Genomic DNA, 22,545 nt, shown 5'->3' with positions numbered 1-22,545 from the left:
CAAACGTACTTACCTTAATTCGGGAAATTCAATATGAACTTTAAGCTCTGAAATACATTCGTTGTCTGAGCCACAGTCTAGTATGAATGGTATTTCTGTTTCGAAAGATGTCGAGTTAGATTTTGATTCATCTAATATGGGACATGTTACACAAAAACCATCATCTTCCGTTGAAGGTGCAAACACAACAGTTTTTTTTATTGGAGGAGAGTCCAAAACATATCTTATGAATACTTGTATTGGCGTTTTGATATCTAAAGTTGTAGGGTTCTATAAAATTGATAATAACCATCAATATATTCCTGATAGTGTTGATATTTTTTATAATGTCTTCATTTTTTATAAATATAATTATTGGTAGAAGATAGTCAAACAATTAAGGAATGTAGGCAAAGAAAACGAAATTAACATCAAGATTTGTACATTTAGAATCAACTTCTAGCTAATTACCACTATAGAATGATAAACTTTTGAATTTGGGTACGATCTTTAATTCCACACAAATTATAAAATCGAAACTTGAGAAATAGTTCTTTAAAGTAGACACAAACATTGAAATTTACAAGGATACGTATGGGAGAAGTGGAAGAAAATATATGCATGAGGTTGAGTTTAGCAAAAAATGAAAATGAATAGCAAATAACAATGCAATTGAATTATTTGGATACGTAGAAAGAAACACTACTAAATCATAGAGAAAGAAAAATGTTTGAAAACTTATTTCTATATTTTCAGTTAATGTACCGATCAGCAGAAAACTGAGTCCATGTATGAAAAAACACTGAAAGAATCTCGAACCGATTTTGAAGGAGAGTTAGCTAATGGGGAATTCTCCTCAATTTGGGTTTTTGTATTAAATAAAAGTTCACATCAGATAACTATATATTAAATATAAATTAATTTTTAATTCACTCTCTAAATACTTAAAATAATTATTAGAAATGTTGGTTTTTAAACTTTAAAGCGTTTTGTTGCTACAGCACATGTTGGCAACAGCGCTTTAGCATGCCTTCTCCGAGACAGAAACGGAAGATCCCAAAAACACAAACAAGACAGAGAAGGAAATGAATCAGCTGTTTATGGAATACATGTGGTCCTATGCCGTAAATAACCTAACTTTTTGTTACGGTTGTTGATGTTGCGGTTATACAAGTTAGTTTAGTTGTGATTTTTGCGAGTTTATTGTGAATTTTATGACTTATTAGTGGCTTATTTAAATTTTATGACTAGATACAAACATTATAATATTATTTCATTCCCTCATTGAGAGTTTAAAAATTAAAGAATGTAAGGTTGATTTTTATACAGTGTGTATTTTCAGGATAAATAATCAATATTTCAATGTGAAAAAGCTGTGTTTTGTACCTTCATGTTTAAATTAAAGTACACCCCATAAATTATTTATATTTGTTCCGAGAAACCCAGTAGTGAGAAAAACTTGGTTTGATGCTGTTGGGCGTACATTAGTAAAAACAACATCATATTGTTGTGAAGATCATTTTAATGTAAGTAATACAAAATATTTAATATTGTGTTTATTGAAAATACTATAATTTCAGTTAAAAGAAGATTCTATAGACTGGGAAAAGTCCACGTATTAAAACTGGCATCACACCTCATTTATTTCTACAAGATAGTTGTAAAGATTTCAGTTTTTCACAACTTCAACAAAAACAAGAAATATCATCTGAGGGTGAGGAAAATAGTGAACCTGAACATCCATGCATCTCAACTACATCTAAAAATACTAGAGATGAAATGTACTTGGAGACATTGCCATCTACTTCTTCTAGTACTTCTTCATGGTTACAAACTACATCTAGTGAAGAACAATTTAACAGTGATCTAAGTGAACACGAGGAGCAAAATGTAGACTTTAAGTGAAAATTATATATATTCATAAGCATATATCAGAAAGAGACATACTAGTAGTTTTGAAAAAGGTTAGATTAAACGATACATTTTTTCGATTAGGTTTGGATTATTGAGATTGTACTTTTATTTTTTCTATTAAACTTACTATATATTGCTGTTCGTTTTTAGGTGTATATACATATTTAACTCTTTTTGAAATAATTTATGTACAACTACAAAATGAGAATACAACATTATGAAACTATTTTATTTATAAATCCTAGTTAACTTTGGAAATACGTATTTTTTCCAGAATAGTAAACTATTTTCAATTAACTCGTTACAATAAATTTCATTACACGTAACATTATGTATATAATTTTTATTATTTTTTTCAAATTCTGGATCTGCAACTGCAAAAATTGCTTTAGTCTTCTTAAACATTTTCATTTGCAACTGCATCTGACCCATGTATTTTTCAATAATTTTTCCATCCTTGACAAAATTACTCATACTAGTCAATGGGCATTTCACTTCTAGGACCGCATCACTTGAAATGGCATCAGGCGAGGCTCCAAAGACTGGTAACATATTATTTAAAACAAGTCCACATTTCGTTGTTTCAATTCCACATATATTTTCAATGCATTTTATAACCCCGTCTTCTAATTCTAAGCCTCTCTCCATGGCTTTTGTCTGCACAATTTTTGTAGCACCAAAAATTTTCTTGAGTAAAGAACCTTCTGTTTTACATCGGCTTGCCTCATAAATCTTCGAAGCTGTAATTCGTCCAAATCTTAATTCATACCAGTTTGTATTTTTGGACTGGTTTCTTGTAGCCTCTGAAGCAAGTGCACATTTGCATCCATTTTTTTTTAACAGTACTCTAAGAAAAATTCTGGAGTTATGTCGATATCAGCATTTTCTATTTGACAATGAATAAATAGCTGGTGTAACGATAAAGTAGGATACAAAGGACCTCTATCCATATTTAGTAACAAAGTATCTATGGATTTTCCTTTATTATGTTATATTATTGTTCCTTTTTAATTGCACATATCCAATGGCAGAATCTCCATATGATTGTCTTGATGATCTAAAATCCAATTAAAAAAAAAACATTCAGTATATGAAAAAGGTATTTATTTGCAAATAAACTAAAAATACTAAGTTTATTAAATATTTTAATATGCTATATTAAAAATGATTTCTTACCTCATGTGTTTTTTTCCACGTGATTCCACACTTATATAGTTTGCATTTTCAACAAAATAATTTGCTATCATTTCTGAAGTAACACGGGGTAAATTGCTTGAATCAGCTTTAATAAAATCAGTTTCAACCTTAGCCATTTTCACACTATTACACAACTATTTTCAATCTTTCACTTTGATAACTACAAAATTCATCAACAAATATGTAAACAAAAATTTGAGGTTATATTTATATATATTTATTAAAATACAGGGCTTGCTTGCTTTCTTTGTCGTTTTAAAAGTAACAGAAAAGGAAAGACAAAGTAAATAATCAAATGACCAATCAGATTACAGATATAATCACGTCTACCTACGTTATTTAACCAATTAGAATTGAGAACAAGTATCACACCTATGCGAGGTTGCCAAATATTGAACTGGAAACAAAACGCTTTAAAAATTAAATGTCCAATCTTTTTTATCGAATTTACCGGGGTAGACATTTCTTTTTAAAAAAAGTACCGAATATGTGTCGTCTAAAATTCGTTGATTTTTCATTATTTGTAATAATTTAACATGACTTTGGTTATAGGAGAATTCCCCATTTATTAGGTATATGTAGTCGATATTTTTGTCATAAATCTAATATAACAAGCAAACAATTCAATCCATGCCTAGTTTCACAAACCCACAATAATCGTAGTTATTACAAATCTTACCACAATTGTTGTAGAGATATTTCTACATTCTTCGCTGTTTATACTTTCTATAATAAGATTATCAGATATAGTTTTATCGGGTCCAATCGATGCTCTTCCTAATCTTTCATCGACAGTAATTGTGTAGTTGATACCTAAAAAATTTATTTGCTATTTATACATATATGAATCAAAAACAATTTTTATTATTTGACAACTACAGTGCGGTCGTAAAGTATGGAATGAATTCAATAATTTCTAATCCAAGAGATATTTTCAAAAACCCTCGGACACGTCAATTTTATTTTTCGACGAGGATTTTTTTAAAGAAAAAATTAATATACAGGGTATTCTCAAAAAAGCTGGGCAGGTAGCAACTTTGTTTTTTTAAATAGACACTTTAACCGTTTTGAAATTAGAGCGTGTTAAAAAAAAATTCGCCTCGATATTACATTTAAGTCAAAGTAGGCCATGAGCAGCTGCAAACAAGAGAAAAATTTATACGAAATTAATAGAATTCACGGGTTTTCAGGTAACATTTTTTAATAATTACGATTTTTATACGACATCTTAACTCTAATACCTAGTTTACATAATTTGATTTTAACAAATGTTGAAAATGTCTTCCATTTGTTAACTGGCAATAACCTAACCGATAAATAAATTCATTCTGGACACTATTAATGACTTGTGGTGTTATACGTCGCATTTCTTGAGTAATACGATTTTTTAATTCTTCCATATCTGCAGGTTTTGTTTTGAAAACTTTCCTTTTATGTAACCCCACAGAAAAAAGTCTAAAGTGGTTAAGTCCGGGGACCTTGGAGCCCATTCGATCGCCCCCCTTCTTCCAATCCACCTATTCGGCAACATTTGATCTAAATATGCGCGAACTTGTGCATGGTAATGTGGCGGGGCGCCATCCTGTTGGAACCAAATGTTTACATTAGGCAAATCCTCTCCCGGAGGGCTGGTAGAACATCGTTATGTAAAAGCTGCAAATACCTTTCACCAGTTAAACTTTCTTCAATGAAAAAGGGCCCTACAATACCCGCCCATACGTTAATTTTTTCCCTATACTGAGTATGGCCTTCGCGCATCCAATGCGGATTTACGTCCGACCAATAACGGTAGTTTTGCGTGTTTACTTCTCCATTTAAATTAAACGTAGCCTCGCGTCCGAAAACACAATATTTTTCACAAAGTTTTCATTCACAAGGCACATAGCTTTTAAACGTTCGCAGAACTTGAGACGTCTTCATAAAATTCTTGAAGGACTTGCATTTTGTAAGGGTGGTATTTGCTTTTATGTCTTTATTACATCCTATTGTGTTTCTTCTGAGACAGATGGTCTACCAGACTTTGGAGCATCTCTTACATGACCAATTTCTCGAAATTTTTTTTCAATCTTACTTACTGTTGATTGCGAAATTGTAGTCCGATCGGGATATTTTTGGTTAAATAACTCGCATACTTCCTGTTGCGTTCTGGTTCTATTCCCATAGCCAATCATGATTAAAACGTCTATCCTTTGCGTCTCAGTAAGCCGCATCTTGATAATAAAATTAATTATAAAAATGTTTTTTCAAAAAGAAAAAAACTATTGCGACCATGCAAAAAGATACTTTGATAGATATTTAGAAATCGAAAAACACTTTAGGCAATATCGAATTAAAAGCAAAATGAAATAAAGTGCTGTTTTGTGTCAAAAAGTCATAGCCTACTTATAATTTAATAGTAAATTGTTCATTCCTCTAATTTCAAAACGGTTAAAGTTTGATATAGGGAGTGTTACATGAAAAATGCTTAGAATTTTACAAGGAATCAGAAAATGTAAAAAAATTGGGGGTGTCTATTTAAAAAAAAACAAAGTTGGTACCTGTCCAGCTTTTTTCTTTTTTGAAAACACCCTGTATATTAATTTTTTCTTCAAAAAAATCCTCGGATAAAAAATATCTCTTGGATAAGAAATTATTGAATTTATTCCATACTCTACGACCGCACTGTATAATAAATTGAATGCATTGCCTCTATTTAATGTTAACAAATCAGAATATTTTAATAATGTATCAAATCTTTTATGACGTATTCTTTAGTTGATTGATTATATTAATAGTTTGTTCCTGTAGATATATTATTGATTTATACTTATTTTCTCATAATCCAGATTTTTACAGATAGTTTAACCTGACGGGGATCCAGTTCGTCAGAATATGCGATTTAATTTTTCTCCAACTATTTAAAGAAATTTCTAACATCGATAAATATGAGTGATAAAGTTGTCGTCATCAATTTGTTTAGATGCCAGTTCCTACTTTTTGAAAGTAGTGCTATATCAAGTTTGATGTGACAGAAAAAATCGAAACAAATCAGGCAAATAAATTTCATTTTTTATTCAGAGGAGGTGCATACGAACTTTTTTACAAAGTTTTGGTGTTACATCGAGTAACACCAAAAGAATCATTGTGAATAATCATATGCCGGTTTATTTCATTTACATCATTTATAACGAGGATGATCCCAGAAGTACCTGGACTGACCTAGATATGGCGGTGGTTGCTTGGAAATACTGTATTTGTATTTGTTAGACAGCCATCAAAAGTGTACCTTTTCATTGAATTTGTAAACATGGAAAAAATTGATCATCTTTATGGGTACGTTGGGCCTGGTACTACTAAGACTATCTTCGTTTGTTTCATATTTGATATACTTGCTTTTCTCAATTAAGGGATTGTTTGAGTAAAAGGGAAGGACATATAATAACATATTTGTAACGCGAAAATTAACGCGTTTGAGATTATTCCAGCTAAACAGCTGATAAGAATTAACAGCATAATTTTTGCAAAAAAGTTCCAATCTATTAGTGTGTAACTTTCTTTAACGAAAAACAGAAAATAGATATAATATTTGTTGTGTGAAAGGAGGAATGTTCAGAAATTAGAAATATGAAATATTCGTAAATTTTAAGTTACCGTAGGTTTATTTTGGATTACATTTAGCCCAATATATTATTTGTATCAATATAGATTTATCTATCAGTGAATGTGTTTGGAGTAAAATCTATTGAATAGTTAGATAAAGCAATTAATCATAATAATCAATCATATTAATATTTACTGAAAAAAATATTGTGATAATATTTTCACAGGACGATTGGAGGTACAGTACCTACAAAATCTCCTTCGTACAGCGAATATGAAAAACAAATGTTCATGTAGAAAATCCTGGTTGATTCATGCAACATGTTTGGAGTCGTGGTAAAAGTATATTTAATAGCTATAATTGGTTTACTTCGTATTAAAACAGCATGTCCTGACAAATGTGATCCGATTGCGAAATCTATAAATAAAAATAATCGTTTACCAAACTTAATATTACAATGAAAGTAATCGTACCTCTAAATTTATTTCCATCCATGTCCACGGCCCTAGAAATTGTGATACCAAAACCCAAAAGATCCTTGTAAATATCTCTGCCTCTAATTTTTTGGTAGAGTTTAGTTTCCAGACCATCAACAGATCCTTTATAAATATAAACATTTCCAGTGGCTCCATCTTCATAAGGGGAACCAATAGCTACCTCTACAAAAGTTTCCTGCTATATAATGAAATTGCTAATTTGCCATTTTAGTTCAATGGTTTCAAAGAACCTTAGAATCATTCACCAACTATTCTGGGAATGCATAAAATTTTTTGAAACGATTTCTAAATAATACAACTGACACTGAATTTCAAATCAGGCGAGAGAAAAATACTAATTCTGACAGGACTATCTTACATATTTACACACCCCTACCTTCATACACTTCAATTGAAAGTTATCTTAAAAACAAAATTTAACACTTTCATCCCCCTTTACTAAAATGGAACATAGAACACCAACTAATAAATTAACTAACATCAGTTTATGAAATTCCTTGTTTAAATTGTTATTGTAAAAATATATTTGTCGATCTAAGAGATCACTCACCAATCTGATTACTTCTCACAAAAGTGGCGGTAAATTATACCCCGATTTAAATTTGATTAAACTGATTTTAATAACCTTAGTCTAATCTATGCATATCTTCTAATTTTAAACGGAAAAATTATATAAAAAATCAACGTCATTCAGTAACCAACCAACATAAATTATAAAATACAAATTAATGTAAGTAATTTTTAATGTTGTTAAATTTTAATACATAGTTTTAAACTGTATTTTGCCCATAATTTCAGTACCGATGACAAAAAGTGTTTGAAAGCTGTGAATACATTTTAAAAAGGGTATACTTTGGTGTTTAATTTGTTACAATCCCACAACAAAAGTATTTATAATATATATATATATATATATATATATATATATATATATATATATATATATATATATATATATATTGGAAATATCGAGTTTTTTTCTAGATTGTATCATACCTCCATATCCATCCATGTTTAAGTCTCCTAGAAACATAATAGCTGTACCAAATTGACCATTGACATATTCTCCATTTAAAATGATTGGTTGCCGCAGATTCTTCTGAAATGATACATGTATATATAAACATACTATTTTGAAAAATATCACAATCATTTATAATTGAGGAATTAGTGCTGAAATTTCAACTTTGAAATCGTTGCTTATGAAATAGACGTTTCATAGTTATTCTAAATTGGCAGAACTTTGATATATTCATAATTCATGGAATGACCTTTATAGAAAACGTGTGATGCCAACGAGCATTTGTCGGGAGAAAATTTGCTGTCACTTTTTTTGCCAAGTGACTCGATTGATATGAGCGACAGACTAATGTATTTTTTATCACAATTTAAACAAGGAGTCTTATAAACTATGTAACTGATTTTATATATAATAAAGAAGTAGATAAGATAGAGCTGGCAGATTTAGTGTTGTAAGGTGGTAAGACTAGTATGACGTCAAAGTTACTATCATATTATGCATTACATAGAATTCGTTTCAAAGGATATGAAGAAGATAAGATTTTATAAAAAAGTTTGTTTTTTCATCTATTTCATCCAGTGAATAAAAATTTTATTGTCTTTGTTTCTGATAAAACTGGTATCAAAAAAAGCCGTGAGCAGCAGAGTTCCATCACGAAAGTCGAATTTTTCGTCGAATAAAGAATTTAACTAATACACAAACAAATCTTTCCATAAAATGAATTTCTTGGAGAAAAGTACCAGAGGAATAGAAAGTAAGCATAACGATCCCCGTCTTTAAAAAAGGGGAAAAGAAAGATCCAAATAATTATAGAGCACGACTTCAAAATTACTAACAAAAGTTATTGCAGAAGAAATCTCAAGTAGCGGCATGAGCGAAGAACAACAGGGATTTAGACAAAATAGATCAACCATAGACGCTATATTCATCTTAAGACAAATTGCCGAAAAGGCCATAGAGTACAATAAAACCACGTTTATGTGCTTCATAGACTTAACAAAAGCATTTGACAGAGTGAGATTACATGACGTCATTGAGCTACTAAAAGAACGAGGCGTAAACCAAAGGACAATAGACATCATTCGGGACATGAACAACGGAAATAGCACATATGTAAGAGTAAACAATGAAATATCCAGTAAAATGCCAGTATCGACAGGAATCAGACAAGGAGATAGTCTCGGCCCAATACTCTTCAACATTATAATGGACGAAATCATAAAAGAAGTCAAAACGGCAGGCAGAGGATACAGAATGGGGAAACATGAGTTTAAGATAGTTTGCTACGCTGATGACGCGGTTGTGATATCCGAAGATGAGGATAATCTGCAAAAACTGCTACACAGATTTGAAACAGTTGCAGGAAAATTCAATATGATCATATCGAAACAAAAGACACAATCCTTGACAATAGCGAGAGAACCAAGAAGATGCAAACTGGCAATTCATAATAAAAGTGTAGAGCAGGTTATGTCTTTTAAATATTTAGGGGTTAACATCACGAGCAATAGGAATTTGAAACAAGAAGTCAAAACGCAAACAACAGCAGCATCTAGGATATCGGGATTCCTTCGAACCGTGATATGGAGAAATAAATTTTCAAGTATCGAAAGCAAAACACGGATATATAAAACTTGTGTCAGACCAGTAATGACTTACGCCATAGAAACGAGGGCGGAGACTGCAACTACTAAGCGGATTCTTAGAATGACCGAGATGAAGACATTACGCTCAATCACAGGGAAAACACTAAGAGACAGAATAAGGAGCAATGAAATTAGAAGAATGTGTGACGTTCCGGATATAGTGAGATGGGCCAGAACTAGAAGAAGAGCATGGAGAGATCATGTCAATAGAATGGACGACGATCGACTGGCGAAAATCGCAAAGGAAGAGAGACCCAATACAAGTAGACCGCCTGGAAGACCACCAAAGCGCTGGTATGAGAGCTGGTCCTCGCAGTCACAACTTAGGCTGCCTCTTTGAAAACACAAGACATAGTCTTAAAATAAGAAGAAGAAGAGAATTTCTTGGAAATGATATTGAAATAATTCATAATTTCAATAGACCCGGTGGTCTCGAACCCTCTTGTTCAATTCCAATTGACAACAAAGAAAAAATTGTCATAATGACAAGAAAGTTCGAAAATGGGAAGTAAAAGAAATCACCCTAGCAACGATCATACTCGTATTATTCATTAAATAGGAGGCGGTCCAGTTCAACAATTACAACGATCAAAATGATTTCGGGCGTTTTGTGCTAGAAGAACTGAAGAAGAAAACTTTGAACTTGAAAAAGACAATTTTTCAACATCACCCCTACTTGCATGCGAAGTTCGAACTAGTTAAACTTTTTCCGGCCAAAAAATAAGAAAATATAACAAAAATGACCATAAAGTGGAAAGGGGCGGATATGGAAAGTTTCGACCTTAGACAGGAAATCATCTCGCAACTAATTGAACCTACATGTGAAATTTCATTTTTCAGTCGCTTTTCGTTTGACCTACAGAGGTGAGCAAAGGTCAAAAACCACTTTTTTTGCACTGCGACCCCTCGAAATATTCATTTGTTTCCAACCAAACTCTAATAACATCAATCCGCCGCCAAAAAAGTCAAGTATGCTAATTTTGAACCAAATCGGACCCAAAGCAATTGCTCGAGAGACGAAAATAAGAATTGTAGCTTAAACAGATATATAGATGTAAAGAAAAATATAATTTTCTTTTGCGTGTTATTTTGCCGTACGTCACATAAAGTCCGTTTGTGACAGATGATCTGTCACTGTCATCGATGGGAAGCAGGGCATAACCTCGAATGTCGTGTTGTGTGATTGTGTGCTGGAAAACAATTTCATTTTTAAGTTTATTTTAATTTGTGATTTTGGAACAGACATTGTTAATAATAACATTAAATGTCGTTTCTTTTCTTACAGGTATGAAATATTTGTTTAGTACTAAATAGGTGCATACTTTTGTTTCATGTAATTTTTAGTTTACATGTTAATAACAATAAACTACTTTTCTTACAGAGAAACACAATTGTGTTTGATTGACTGTGTCACCAAAACCACAGATATATTGGAAATTGTCTTATAAAACGACATTTTTGTCAACAAAATGGAAAAGTTGAAGTTTACTTTTCAAGTGAAACCAACAACAGACGGAAAGTCAAACTATATCGCCATAACCGCAATTGTGACTGAAGATGAAAAATATTTCCTTATTCCTGAAGAATTCCAAGCTATTTCACAGCACACATATATTCAAACTTCGAAAACCTTTGTCACAGTGAAAAATACATTAAAAAAAAGACATCAAACTAGAAGTGTTTGGATAAAAACAACAGAGGATATATTAAAAACATATGTTGATGAGGATGGCAATATGATTTTTCAGAACCAATTTCTAGAGGAAACTACCAAAGAACAATTGACTGTCGTAAGCAAAACGTGTTCAGAAGATCCTATAGCCAAAATTTTAGAGAAATTAATAGAAAACCAAGAGAAAAAAGAAAAACAAAGCATAAAGAAGCTAGCTGACAAGTTTGTAATTGAAAAATTTGATGGAAAGAGTTCAAATGCAAATCAGTGGATGGAAGTATTTGAAAAAGAATGTGAAAGGTTCAATGTATTAAAAGACGAAGAAAGAATTGAAATAGGGCATAATGCAGGGCATAACCTCGAATGTCGTGTTGTGTGATTGTGTGCTGGAAAACAATTTCATTTTTAAGTTTATTTTAATTTGTGATTTTGGAACAGACATTGTTAATAATAACATTAAATGTCGTTTCTTTTCTTACAGGTATGAAATATTTGTTTAGTACTAAATAGGTGCATACTTTTGTTTCATGTAATTTTTAGTTTACATGTTAATAACAATAAATTACTTTTCTTACAGAGAAACACAATTGTGTTTGATTGACTGTGTCACCAAAACCACAGATATATTGGAAATTGTCTTATATAGATATATATTTAAAGTACAGACATTCGAAAAACTATCATAATCGTGTTCAGGAGGTCTCAAAACATGGGAAAAATGATGTGCCCTCCATTTTTCTTCTAGTCATGCCTACCGTAATAGTCTAATTTTTCCTTGAAAAATTCGACCAAAAAGGTAAGGATTGTTCACCGTTATCTTTTTGTATGAGGATCGAAAGTATTGAAGTGAAATAGCATATCCAATATTTCATGAGAAAAATTCAAAAATACTCTACGAACTTTCTTATAAAAACTCATATATATGACAGTCACAGCATCATACCAGTCTTACCGTCTAACACTAATTGTGACAGTTCTATCTTACTTAATTATACATCACTAACATGTATAAAATCAGTTACTCTTAAAACTTCCCGTAATCTTTAAACAACATAATATTGCCTACTGACAAATCCTTCATATCTAATATATTTTTACCAAAATGTAAGAGAATATCAACTATTAAGGTCTTAGTATGGATTAAGGAATCTGACGAAGTTTTGACAACTGAAAGCAACTACAAAAAACGACTATTTCTAGAAACAACATATATTGCTCAAAATGATTAGTGTATTAACGAGAAAACTGATTTAAATAACTTTAGTGTAATATATGCATTTCGATTTTAAAAAAACAAATTCGATATAAAATTCATGATCATCAATAACCAACCATCCCATAAAATTCAGCTTCATTCATATTGATCTAACCTAATCTAATCGATAAAAATTTAATGTTATTCATAATCTAACCAATGACAATTGACAATTGACAACAATTGGAATAGCAACAAGATTCAACAAAATAATATCATATGTTAATTTGAATATTTACTTCTGAATCTTATGAATTTGATAATTTTGTTAAAACAAGAAAAATTCAAGACACTATAATTAATTGATAAAAGTAATTTTCAATATTTTTATACATATTTTTACATTTATTTGAAAGCTCGGAATACTTATTCAAAAGATTACACTTTGTCACAATCTCTCGACTAAAATGTTGGCAAATACATTTTAGTCGAATTATATTTTGATAAAGATGGAAATAGGTTGAAGCAGATAGAAAAATATGATTCGGCAAGAATGTTTTACAAGGCTTGCGAGATTATATTTTGATCTGTTATTTCAAGAAAATAATTGTCTTACTTGTGCTCCCAGGAAAACGTAAACTCTACCTTCGTTGTATAAATTGCCTTTATAATAAGGTGCCCCTACCAAAAGATCATCAAAATTGTCGTTATTCAAATCTCCACTAGCAAGGCACGCTCCAAAGTATTCTCCAAATTGTTGCCCAGCTTTAGTTTCTTTAGTATTAATTATTTTGTTATCTTCGTTGAATTGGAATACAACAACCTAAAAATTATTTCCAAGTATACGATTTATAATTGTATGGTCAAATAACAAAGAAATGTATACTTGTCCTCTGTAATAAACTCCTCTTGGACTGCTGGATGCGTAATAAAGTTTTCCCTTACCATAATAGTAACCCGAAGTTACGCTATATCCTAAAATCATTAATCAAGATTTTATGCAGAATTTATTGCTAAAATCACACGGTTTAAACATATTCTACCATTCAAATAAAAAATAGCACAAGTAAGAGAAGCTAAACGGAAATAAAAAGATGATACAGAATTGTTAAAATGGGAGAAATAAACAAAAAACCGCGCAAAAGTAAACGTACAAAAATTAAAATACAGTAGTAGGCAAAATAGGGAGTAAAGTTCTGGATATATTTAATTGTAAGACATCGATAAGAGATACAAAAAAAAAATTAAAAGGAATCAGGAGAATAAAAATAAGAGCAAAAACAAAAAAGACACTCGAAGAAAACAAGTAGAGGCCTATAATACAATCATAGGTAATGTGAAATAAAGATCAAGCTAAAATAGTAGAAATTACAAAAACACGAAGAATTTCATATGCCATTCAGGATATTAAAAGAAAAACAATGATTTCATGACTAGAATCACCTACAAAGGTATCTCAACAGAGATACGATTATAAAAAGCAATTGATCAATTGAAGAATAACCAATTTCTAATAAATTCATGATATATGGAGAAAAAAACGAAATGGAAATTAGGAAATAATTTCAAAGGAACTGATTTCGCATAAAAATGGGCGAAAATGGTGGCAAATAAGACATATGCGCCTTATTTAATAAGTTATTCCAATTCATATTTTTGAAATCTGAATTTAATTCGATTATAAATGAAATTATTTTTCTTTATATTACCAAATAAACCGAAAGCCACATTTTGACCAGCATATGGAATTTCTACCGTTTTAAAAATTTCAGTATTTTGTCCACCACGCTTTTTTATTATTCTTTTACGTCGACTGGAATCTGGGATGTTGTAGGTATAATCAGTAACTCTAAATGGTGTACCACCCCAATTGTAGATACCTGGCGCCCCTAATATTAACTCATTCTCTCTCTAAAACAAGATTTCAATTTATACTTTAACATTTATACAACTGGAAAGCAATATACTCGCCTCAGGAAAATGTACCGAAAACCCCGCTTCTCCTTGACCATATAAATAGAAGTTATTACCTATTGCTTTATCTGGAAGAAGAAAACAATAAAAAATATTTTGATAAACAAAATATACGTGGTGGTTCGACGTGTCGACTCTAAAACCCGATAAGAGTGATCTTTAATTTTTTTTTTTTAATTTTTTTCAATAATTGCATGTATTTTACCTAGTATGTTTCATACTTGTATCGAAACAAGTTTCATTTTGATCCGGTTTGTTAGTCTGTAACTAAAGGTGTATTAGTCCCAGAGCTGGCTACAAAAAACAGGGTAAACTGGCGGCTCCCACTTAATACATCACCGAACGCCACTTCTTAAGGTCAGCACAGGTCGGATATGAAAATGCCAGCCGGTTTTCCCGAACGAAAAAATTGGCTGAAAAACCTCATAACGGGCGCGCGTGAAACCTTTAGTAACGTGCGGTTTAAGCCTCAAATAAGAGCGGTGTAATAGTGGAAGAAGTTTTGCAGGCCGGAAAACCCTCGTAAGAAGTGATCGAACTTTATCAAAACGTATAACCATTCCCAGAAGTTTTAAAAAAAATTTGATCAAAATCACTTGATAATTGGCGCAGTGTCGAACGAACGTAAAGCACGATTTCGAAAAATGCATTGGGTTTGGTTTTGAGTTAAAAAGTGCCATACATTTTACGAAATGTTAAAATACTACTTATAAGCAATGGTAATAGTGGTATCTGTAAGCAACACTCCACATTTTACTTGTGATAAATTCGAAATTCGTAAGGTGCAGCGAAATGTGGAAACTGTGTAAACTGTAAAATACAAAACGAAATAAAAAATTGTGTGTGTCAGCTCCGACGCACGACTGGAGTTTACTCCTTAAGTTCGACAGTCTAACCAGACGCAAAAAGAGTTTATTTAACTTAAAAAAGATTGATACTGTATAAAAGGGTAAATTTGTTAATTAATGAAAATAATATACATATATAAATATATATTTATTCATTTCATATACATTTATTATAACTAATCGACGAAATATTTTACATTAAACTTTTTACAATAGTCAATAATCTCGATAATTCATATTGGGTTGATTATCTAATTTTATGTGTTGTTTTCAAATTTATATTTATATAAACTACATCGATAATTATTAAAATATTTAATAAATACAAATTGCACATGCTCATACATATAATACATGAATTTTAACGTACTTTGCAACCACGTGTTTGTTAGACGTTCCGGCAATATCATCTACACCTCTTTCTGCCATAGTTATTTGAAAATACTTTAGCGGAACACAATGATAATAAAACTTCACAATGACAGCAATATAAGTATGTTGACACCGACAAATTAGAAAGTTGCGCATCATAGGGTGCGCACCAAAAACGTAACGAGGTCATTCATCGATAGATTTTACTCCTCACATTTTTCTCATACCGGGCCCCTTATATATGCAAATCGATTCTTAAGGAGTAAACTCCAAAAATTAAAAACAAAAAGTTATTTACCAGATTTCTAAATAATCGAATAATTTTTAGAGATCTCCGAGCCTCAACATACTTCTGAAGAAATGACCTGACATATATTATACAACGCTGGAGGGATTATAAGAAAATATGTCATCAAAAAGAAGATACTTTCCGACACAATGATTACCTACCTACAATTAATTTCGTAAATACAATTTTTTCCAAAAAAAGGTTTCTATACTTAAGATAACATAACATTCTTTTCTCTTGTTTTTCATTTAGATTTTGAAAAAAAGTAGTGCCAAAAAAAGATTTCTTCGATCTATAAAGATTAAACTTACCTAAAAATTATTCTACAATCATAACAGTTGAATACAACTATATCCTCAAACTAATTATTCTTCTTTCATTTTTCTAAAATAACTTAAAATAAAATCAAAACTGGGCATTTTATGTTTAATAGAAACATATTTCTTACAGTGTACCTCAGACGATAATTAAGTATGAAATATCCTCTCTAAGTAGGTGGTATAAAATCCTAAAAAGCCTTAAAAGCTTCGGTTAGGATGGGACATATAAAACAATCAATTATTAATTAACAATTAGCCTTTCAAACGAATTTCTTCGACCTAAATGTTAGCAACATATGTACTTGCTCAACAGTGTCATTTTTTAACAATTTCAGTCGGCATCTTCATATGTTATATTATCTAGAGTAGGGCCCGATTGAGATTTATAAGGCCCGGGACTAAAATAATGCCGGGGCCCCCTTAAGGAATTCGGAAACCCGGAAAAATTCACAAAATAATATCAATACGTTAGATTTGTGGTATGATTTTCAAATGATGGGGCTTTCTTTGACCTGGGTCCCGGGGCTATAGCCCCCCCAAGCCCCTAGCTTAATCCGGCCCTGATCTAGAGAATCACAACCGTGGCGTTGTTACTAGAGAATCTAACAAATATTTGATGTATCGTTTATAACTGTGGTTTCAATATGATAAGGGAGCGTCAAAACCCCGGTCTTAATTTTATCGTTATATTAACGTGAACCGCTAAAAATAGAATACTTGAGAAGATCCGTACTAGAAGAAATATCTTTGTAATAGACAATTCTACTAAGAGTTTCTCCTATAAGCTTTTCATATCTATGTTTTTATAGTGATCGGGCTACTAGCGGGCCCGATAGACGTTGTCCTGTCCCACCGTCTTAAATGTAAACTTTTGGAAATTAGCCGTAACAATTAGACTGTTTTTATCAGAAACTTATTTCAATATCACAGCTCAGATATGTTGAATGTAGAAGCTGTGTTGAATAAAAACTTGAAGTCGTACTAATTGAAGGTGAAAAGGTTGAATCTTAAACTATTCTATAACGGGCATTTATTCTTACAGTTAATTATTTACTGAAAGACTGAAATTATCGTAATGCCATTGGATGGTCACTAGTTCAGACGATCTGACTACCATTATTATTTATAAAGATACTTTGGAATTGAAATGTTTTTTCTTTTGTTTTATTTAGAAAGAATTCATTTTCCTTTATTGTACAAAAAGATCTCAGTTCACGTCTGGTACCCTGTTTAAACCAAACGCCCTTACAGGCAGACACATTTTACTCGTCTATTTACGTTTTATAATTTAATATTCAGTTGTAACAAACTACCGAGGTACAATAATGATTTTTTTCCAAGTTCTAAGTAGCGCTACAATTAAGTGCATCTGTTTAAATAACGGCGTATAATTTCGCCCAATTTATAATGATTCGATTGACTTTCTCGAATATGGTAGATCGAAAAAATAGTCGGCAATGGTTTTTCATAATCTGCAATTGATATTGGAAAAACTATAGATATATTTTCATTTTATATTATTAAGCTCCTATGTCGTTGTTTTTCGATATTTATGCTCTTGACTTTTGCCTATATAATCAAGTCACACAAAACTAGATACAATTGTTATAATGACATTTCAGGAATAAGTAACCCCGATTCTTCCTACTCCTAAAAGAAGATTTTATCGAATAATGAAAATGAAAACGAACTAAAAATAATATCAATAAAAATAGAAGAGAGATGGAAGATTTTTTGACAAAACATAATAGTCTCAATATCCGAAAATTATCGACGATAACAGAAGTGGTCAATTGAGATGAAAAACCTGCAGAATTATTATAATCACTATATTATGTTCTGTCCATCCAAGAAACGGAATTCTCGAAAATATTATCATGCATAGTAGCGACGATCAGGAATTTATTTTCATTAAATAATACAAAATGCAACTAGGTATGAAATAAAAAGGAATGAAAAACCATTTGTATTTAACATTGATTGAAATAGAAAATAAGGAACATTTTATTTCAGCTGAATAAACCGGTAAACAGTTTTTGATTTCAAAATGTGTGTGAATTATTAAAAACCAAAAAAGAAAATGATAATTATGAAATCATAATTGATCATTCTTGTCATATTGGTCCGGTTACTCAGAATCTGAAGAGTAGCCAACAGAATAATTAATATTTAGATTAATTATCACAGGATTTATATCAAATATTTCATCCATTAGATAGTACAATTTTAACATTTCCACTTCTACCATATCTTTTATAGGCACTACGTAATTATTCCATTTCTCAGCGTCAATAGACAATACACATCACCAAAACTATTTATACCACATATGGGCAACCACCGGCCCGCGGGCCGGATCCGGCCCCGTGTAAGATATGATCCGGCCCGCGAGACATTTTGGAAAAACCCAATTAAAAAAATATTACGCTAATCTAAGTACTTATTCTTAGTACTGGTACATATCTTTAAAAGAAAACACTTGTTTGTGCTTTTTATCTTATCCGGCACCGGATATGATATGAATAGATGAATGAATCCCATAGCCTACACAAGTCTCCTTGTGTTGCCTTAGTTTACTCACGGGAGTGACGGTGAGGCGGCAAACATCTCAAAACCTTCGATGTTTGCCGCCTCACTCTTTGATAATCACCGCCACTCGGCTTGCTCGATCAAATTCTTTGAAGTTTGCCGCCTCACGGGCTACACATCAAAAGATTTTATTTATTGCTTCTCGATTATTCTAAACTAGTTTATTCCAGATTATTCCTTCATTTTGTCTATATAAGCGAGTGGATGGCCCGAAAGTTAGTTCAGTTCTATTTGAGCTATCACCTCGGTGATAACTCAGACAAGCGATATCCTAGCGAACGGCTAGAGCCGTCAACTTGCTTTGTGAATTTGTGTGCATCTTGAGTGGTTACTAACTATAGTTTGTTATTAAGTTTATTGAACGAAAAGTAAAAAAAAAAAATGATGTCTGGTGGAAAGAAACGAAAAGTAGATACAGAGGGTCGCCGCCAGTTTCAAGAAAAATGGACTGAAGAATTCTTTTTTATCTTGCACAATGATAAGCCTATTTGTTTGCTTTGTAATGAATCCATTTCAGTAATGAAAGAATTCAATATAAAGAGGCATTACTCAACTAAGCATGCTACACAGCACTCACTGACAGGACAATTAAGAACAGACAAAATCCAGAAGCTTAGAGCAAATATTGAAAAACAGCAACAAATGTTTCATAAACAAAGAACACAACTTGATAATGTTGTGAAAGCCAGTTTTATAGTTAGCTCAAAATTGGTTGGCAAAGGCATTTATCGAGGAGTGTATGTTAGAAGTTTGCGGTGTTTTGTGTCCTGAAAAGAAAAATGAATTTGAAAAAATTAGTTTGTCAAGACGAGCATAGCATAGCATTAGACGAGAGCACCGATTTGTCTGACACAGCTCAACTGGCTGGCTATTTATTCGAGATATTGATAAGGAGTTCACTGTTACTGAGGAATTGCTAGGTTTACAGCCGCTAAAAGCAACCACTGCAGGAGAGGATATTTTTAATGAAGTTCAAAAGGTATTTCGCCTGCCATGGTCAAAATTAATTGGAGTATGCACTGATGGTGCGTGCACCTTCTATGGTCGGCTTACGAAAAGGTTTCATCGGAATTTTGAATGAAAAAGCAACAGAATTAAATGTGCAAAAAGATGATTTGATAGTCCTTCATTGCATTATCCACCAACAGAACTTCTAAGTTCTAAGTCCATTCGACTCCACAATGTTATGGATGTGGTAGTAAAAACCATCAATTTTATTCGATCCCGAGGGCTTAACCATCGTCAGTACAAGACGTTTTTGGATGAAATCATCATCAGCTGAATATAACGACGTAACATATTATTGTGAAGTCAGATGGATGAGCAAAGAAAAAACGTTGAAACGGTTTTACGAGCTTAGAAATGAGATAGCAGACGTTATGAAAATAAAAGATAAGCTACTATCTGAATTGAGTGACCCAAAATGGATATGTGATGATTTAGCATTTCTGGTCGATCTTACAGGCTATTTGAATGATTTAAATTTGAAACTTCAAAAACAAGGACAGTTAGTAAATGATTTGTACAGCCATTTGAAAGCGTTTCAGATCAAACTACGCTTTTGGGGAGTCACAGATGCGGTCTGGTAACAGTTACCATTTCAACACGCTCTCTGAGTATGAAAATATTGCTTATGCTCAATATGCTGAAGAACTCAAGTTACTGTCGGAACAATTTTCGAACAGATTTAGCTACTTCAAAAACATGGAAGAGTGTTTCAATTTATTTGCTACTCCTACAAAATGTAATGTACAAAATGCTCCAATACACTTACAAATGGAGTTAATCGAGATTCAAGAAAACTCACTCCTAAAATCCAAATTTGAAGACGTAGAGTTGTGCGATTTCTACAAAAAAATACCTAGAAGAAGACAAATTTCCGCAGCTTAGAAAATTCGCAAGAAGATTGATTTCTGCGTTTGGCAGTACTTATAAATGCGAACAGTTCTTTTCATTGATGAAAGTTAATAAATCAACACATCGTACAAGACTGACTGACGATAATTTGGAAAATTCTTTACGTCTTTGTATCAGTGGAATTGATCCAAATATCGATGGATTAGTTTCCCAAATTCAAGCTCAAGTGTCTCATTGATTTCAGTGTATTTAACTTTTGTAGTTTGTAACAATTGCAAATCTAACTATTTAATTATAATGTTGTACCATTTTTTAAAATTTCATTTTGTTATTTTAATAAATACAATAATCACATTGTCGTATTATTTCATGTCTAATATCTATCGCAAAAAAATATTATCACTACTTTAAAATGCACTAAGTCGGCCCGCGAACGTGTTGCACGCTAAAGTTTAGCCCTCAGCATGTCAAAGGTTGCCCATACCTGATTTATACGATCGCCAAATTTAAAAGTATTATTTTTTTGGTGACATGGGTTTTTATGTCCGCTCAATCGCTCAAATAAGCTCTATTGGGATGAGCTTGCTGTGTTAACGGGAAGATGTAATAATATTTTATTACATTGTGTGCTTTAGCCTACAATGAATCTATTATATTTGGTTTTATGTTTATTCACTATCCTCAAAAGTTCTGCTTCTACCACATTTTCCTCGAATTTCAAACTTATCAAACGCATCCAGTCGTGAATAAGGACTATTTGTGTGGCCGAAGTTTGGGTACGAGGCGTATAGTTTGGACCTTACTAAACTAATTCTCAAACAATTTACAGACTGCCAATCTCCACAAAGCATCACTTCCTATGTGGCATATTTTCAATCTTTTTCCTTTTTGCTAAAAGAAAATCAATTTTGTTTAAGTTGAAAGAGAAGAATTTACTGCTTATTTCGCTTTTGGTAGATTTTCCACCAATACCTCAATACCAAAGTTATCTGGTTTACATAGGCGTAGATACCTCATTTTATAACTTTATTTATTTATGAAATACGAACTGTGAACGCTTAGTATTAGAGTAACCTCATAAAAACAAGGCGGAACCTGCCAACAGATTAAAACGATGCGATATTTTCGCAAGACAACAACGCCTGACCGCATAGAACTCGGTTGGGTTGGGATACACTGGAAACCACTCCTTTCAACTCTGTAACTTAATAATATTTTTTTTATTTTATAGTTCCGGTTAATATTTGAACCACCCTCGTATTTCATTTTTCGATCCATACGCGAGGGTATCATCGTAGTCTGTGTATGAAGATTCGTTTATGGTGCAATCGTGTAATGAAAAAACGCACTGACTAATGTTTGCGATATAAATCTATTGGTACTTTTTAAGAATTGTGCTAGAATGAAAAATACTAATACTGAAAAAAAAAGAATACCTTGATCTAGAAGTTCCTCGATTTTTTCGAATGTGCTTGAGTTCAAATACGACCAATAACATGAACCCATCGTTCGATAATCTCCATCTTTATTATAGTACTGACGGAAACCACATACCTAAAAAACGTGAAATGTGTTAAAGAAGAAAACATTCTTCT

General features: G+C 31.9%; 2 protein-coding genes across 6 annotated transcripts in view; one reads left to right on the top strand and one right to left on the bottom strand.

The window, feature by feature from the left end:
- The window catches only part of LOC130902250 (integrin alpha-PS4-like), a 63,830-nt gene that overhangs the window by 31,059 nt on the left and 10,226 nt on the right, over positions 1–22,545 (bottom strand). For 3 of the 4 annotated variants that reach the window (XM_057814216.1, XM_057814220.1, XM_057814219.1), the window contains 10 exons: positions 22,387–22,504; positions 14,673–14,743; positions 14,411–14,612; positions 13,588–13,676; positions 13,318–13,524; positions 8,164–8,266; positions 7,144–7,329; positions 6,917–7,087; positions 3,770–3,903; positions 14–270 (listed from right to left, as the gene is read on the bottom strand). In XM_057814216.1, the coding sequence (XP_057670199.1) occupies positions 14–270; positions 3,770–3,903; positions 6,917–7,087; positions 7,144–7,329; positions 8,164–8,266; positions 13,318–13,524; positions 13,588–13,676; positions 14,411–14,612; positions 14,673–14,743; positions 22,387–22,504 (1,538 nt within the window). The remainder of the gene's footprint in view (positions 1–13; positions 271–3,769; positions 3,904–6,916; positions 7,088–7,143; positions 7,330–8,163; positions 8,267–13,317; positions 13,525–13,587; positions 13,677–14,410; positions 14,613–14,672; positions 14,744–22,386; positions 22,505–22,545) is intronic. The other variant, XM_057814217.1, reaches the window with a different exon arrangement.
- The window catches only part of LOC130902253 (homer protein homolog 2), a 59,444-nt gene continuing 47,816 nt past the window's right edge, over positions 10,918–22,545 (top strand). The window contains exons 1-4 of one of the 2 annotated variants that reach the window (XM_057814232.1): positions 10,918–11,119; positions 11,216–11,987; positions 12,084–12,302; positions 16,224–18,439. The gene's annotated coding sequence lies outside the window, so the exon portion shown is untranslated. Of the gene's footprint in view, positions 11,120–11,215; positions 12,303–16,223; positions 18,440–22,545 lie in introns of both variants that reach the window. The other variant, XM_057814233.1, reaches the window with a different exon arrangement.

The sequence above is a fragment of the Diorhabda carinulata genome, chromosome X, assembly GCF_026250575.1.
Source record: "Diorhabda carinulata isolate Delta chromosome X, icDioCari1.1, whole genome shotgun sequence".
NCBI lineage: Eukaryota > Metazoa > Arthropoda > Insecta > Coleoptera > Chrysomelidae > Diorhabda > Diorhabda carinulata.
Note: the sequence above shows the minus strand (reverse complement) of the source record. Positions and strands in the feature narration are given on the sequence as shown.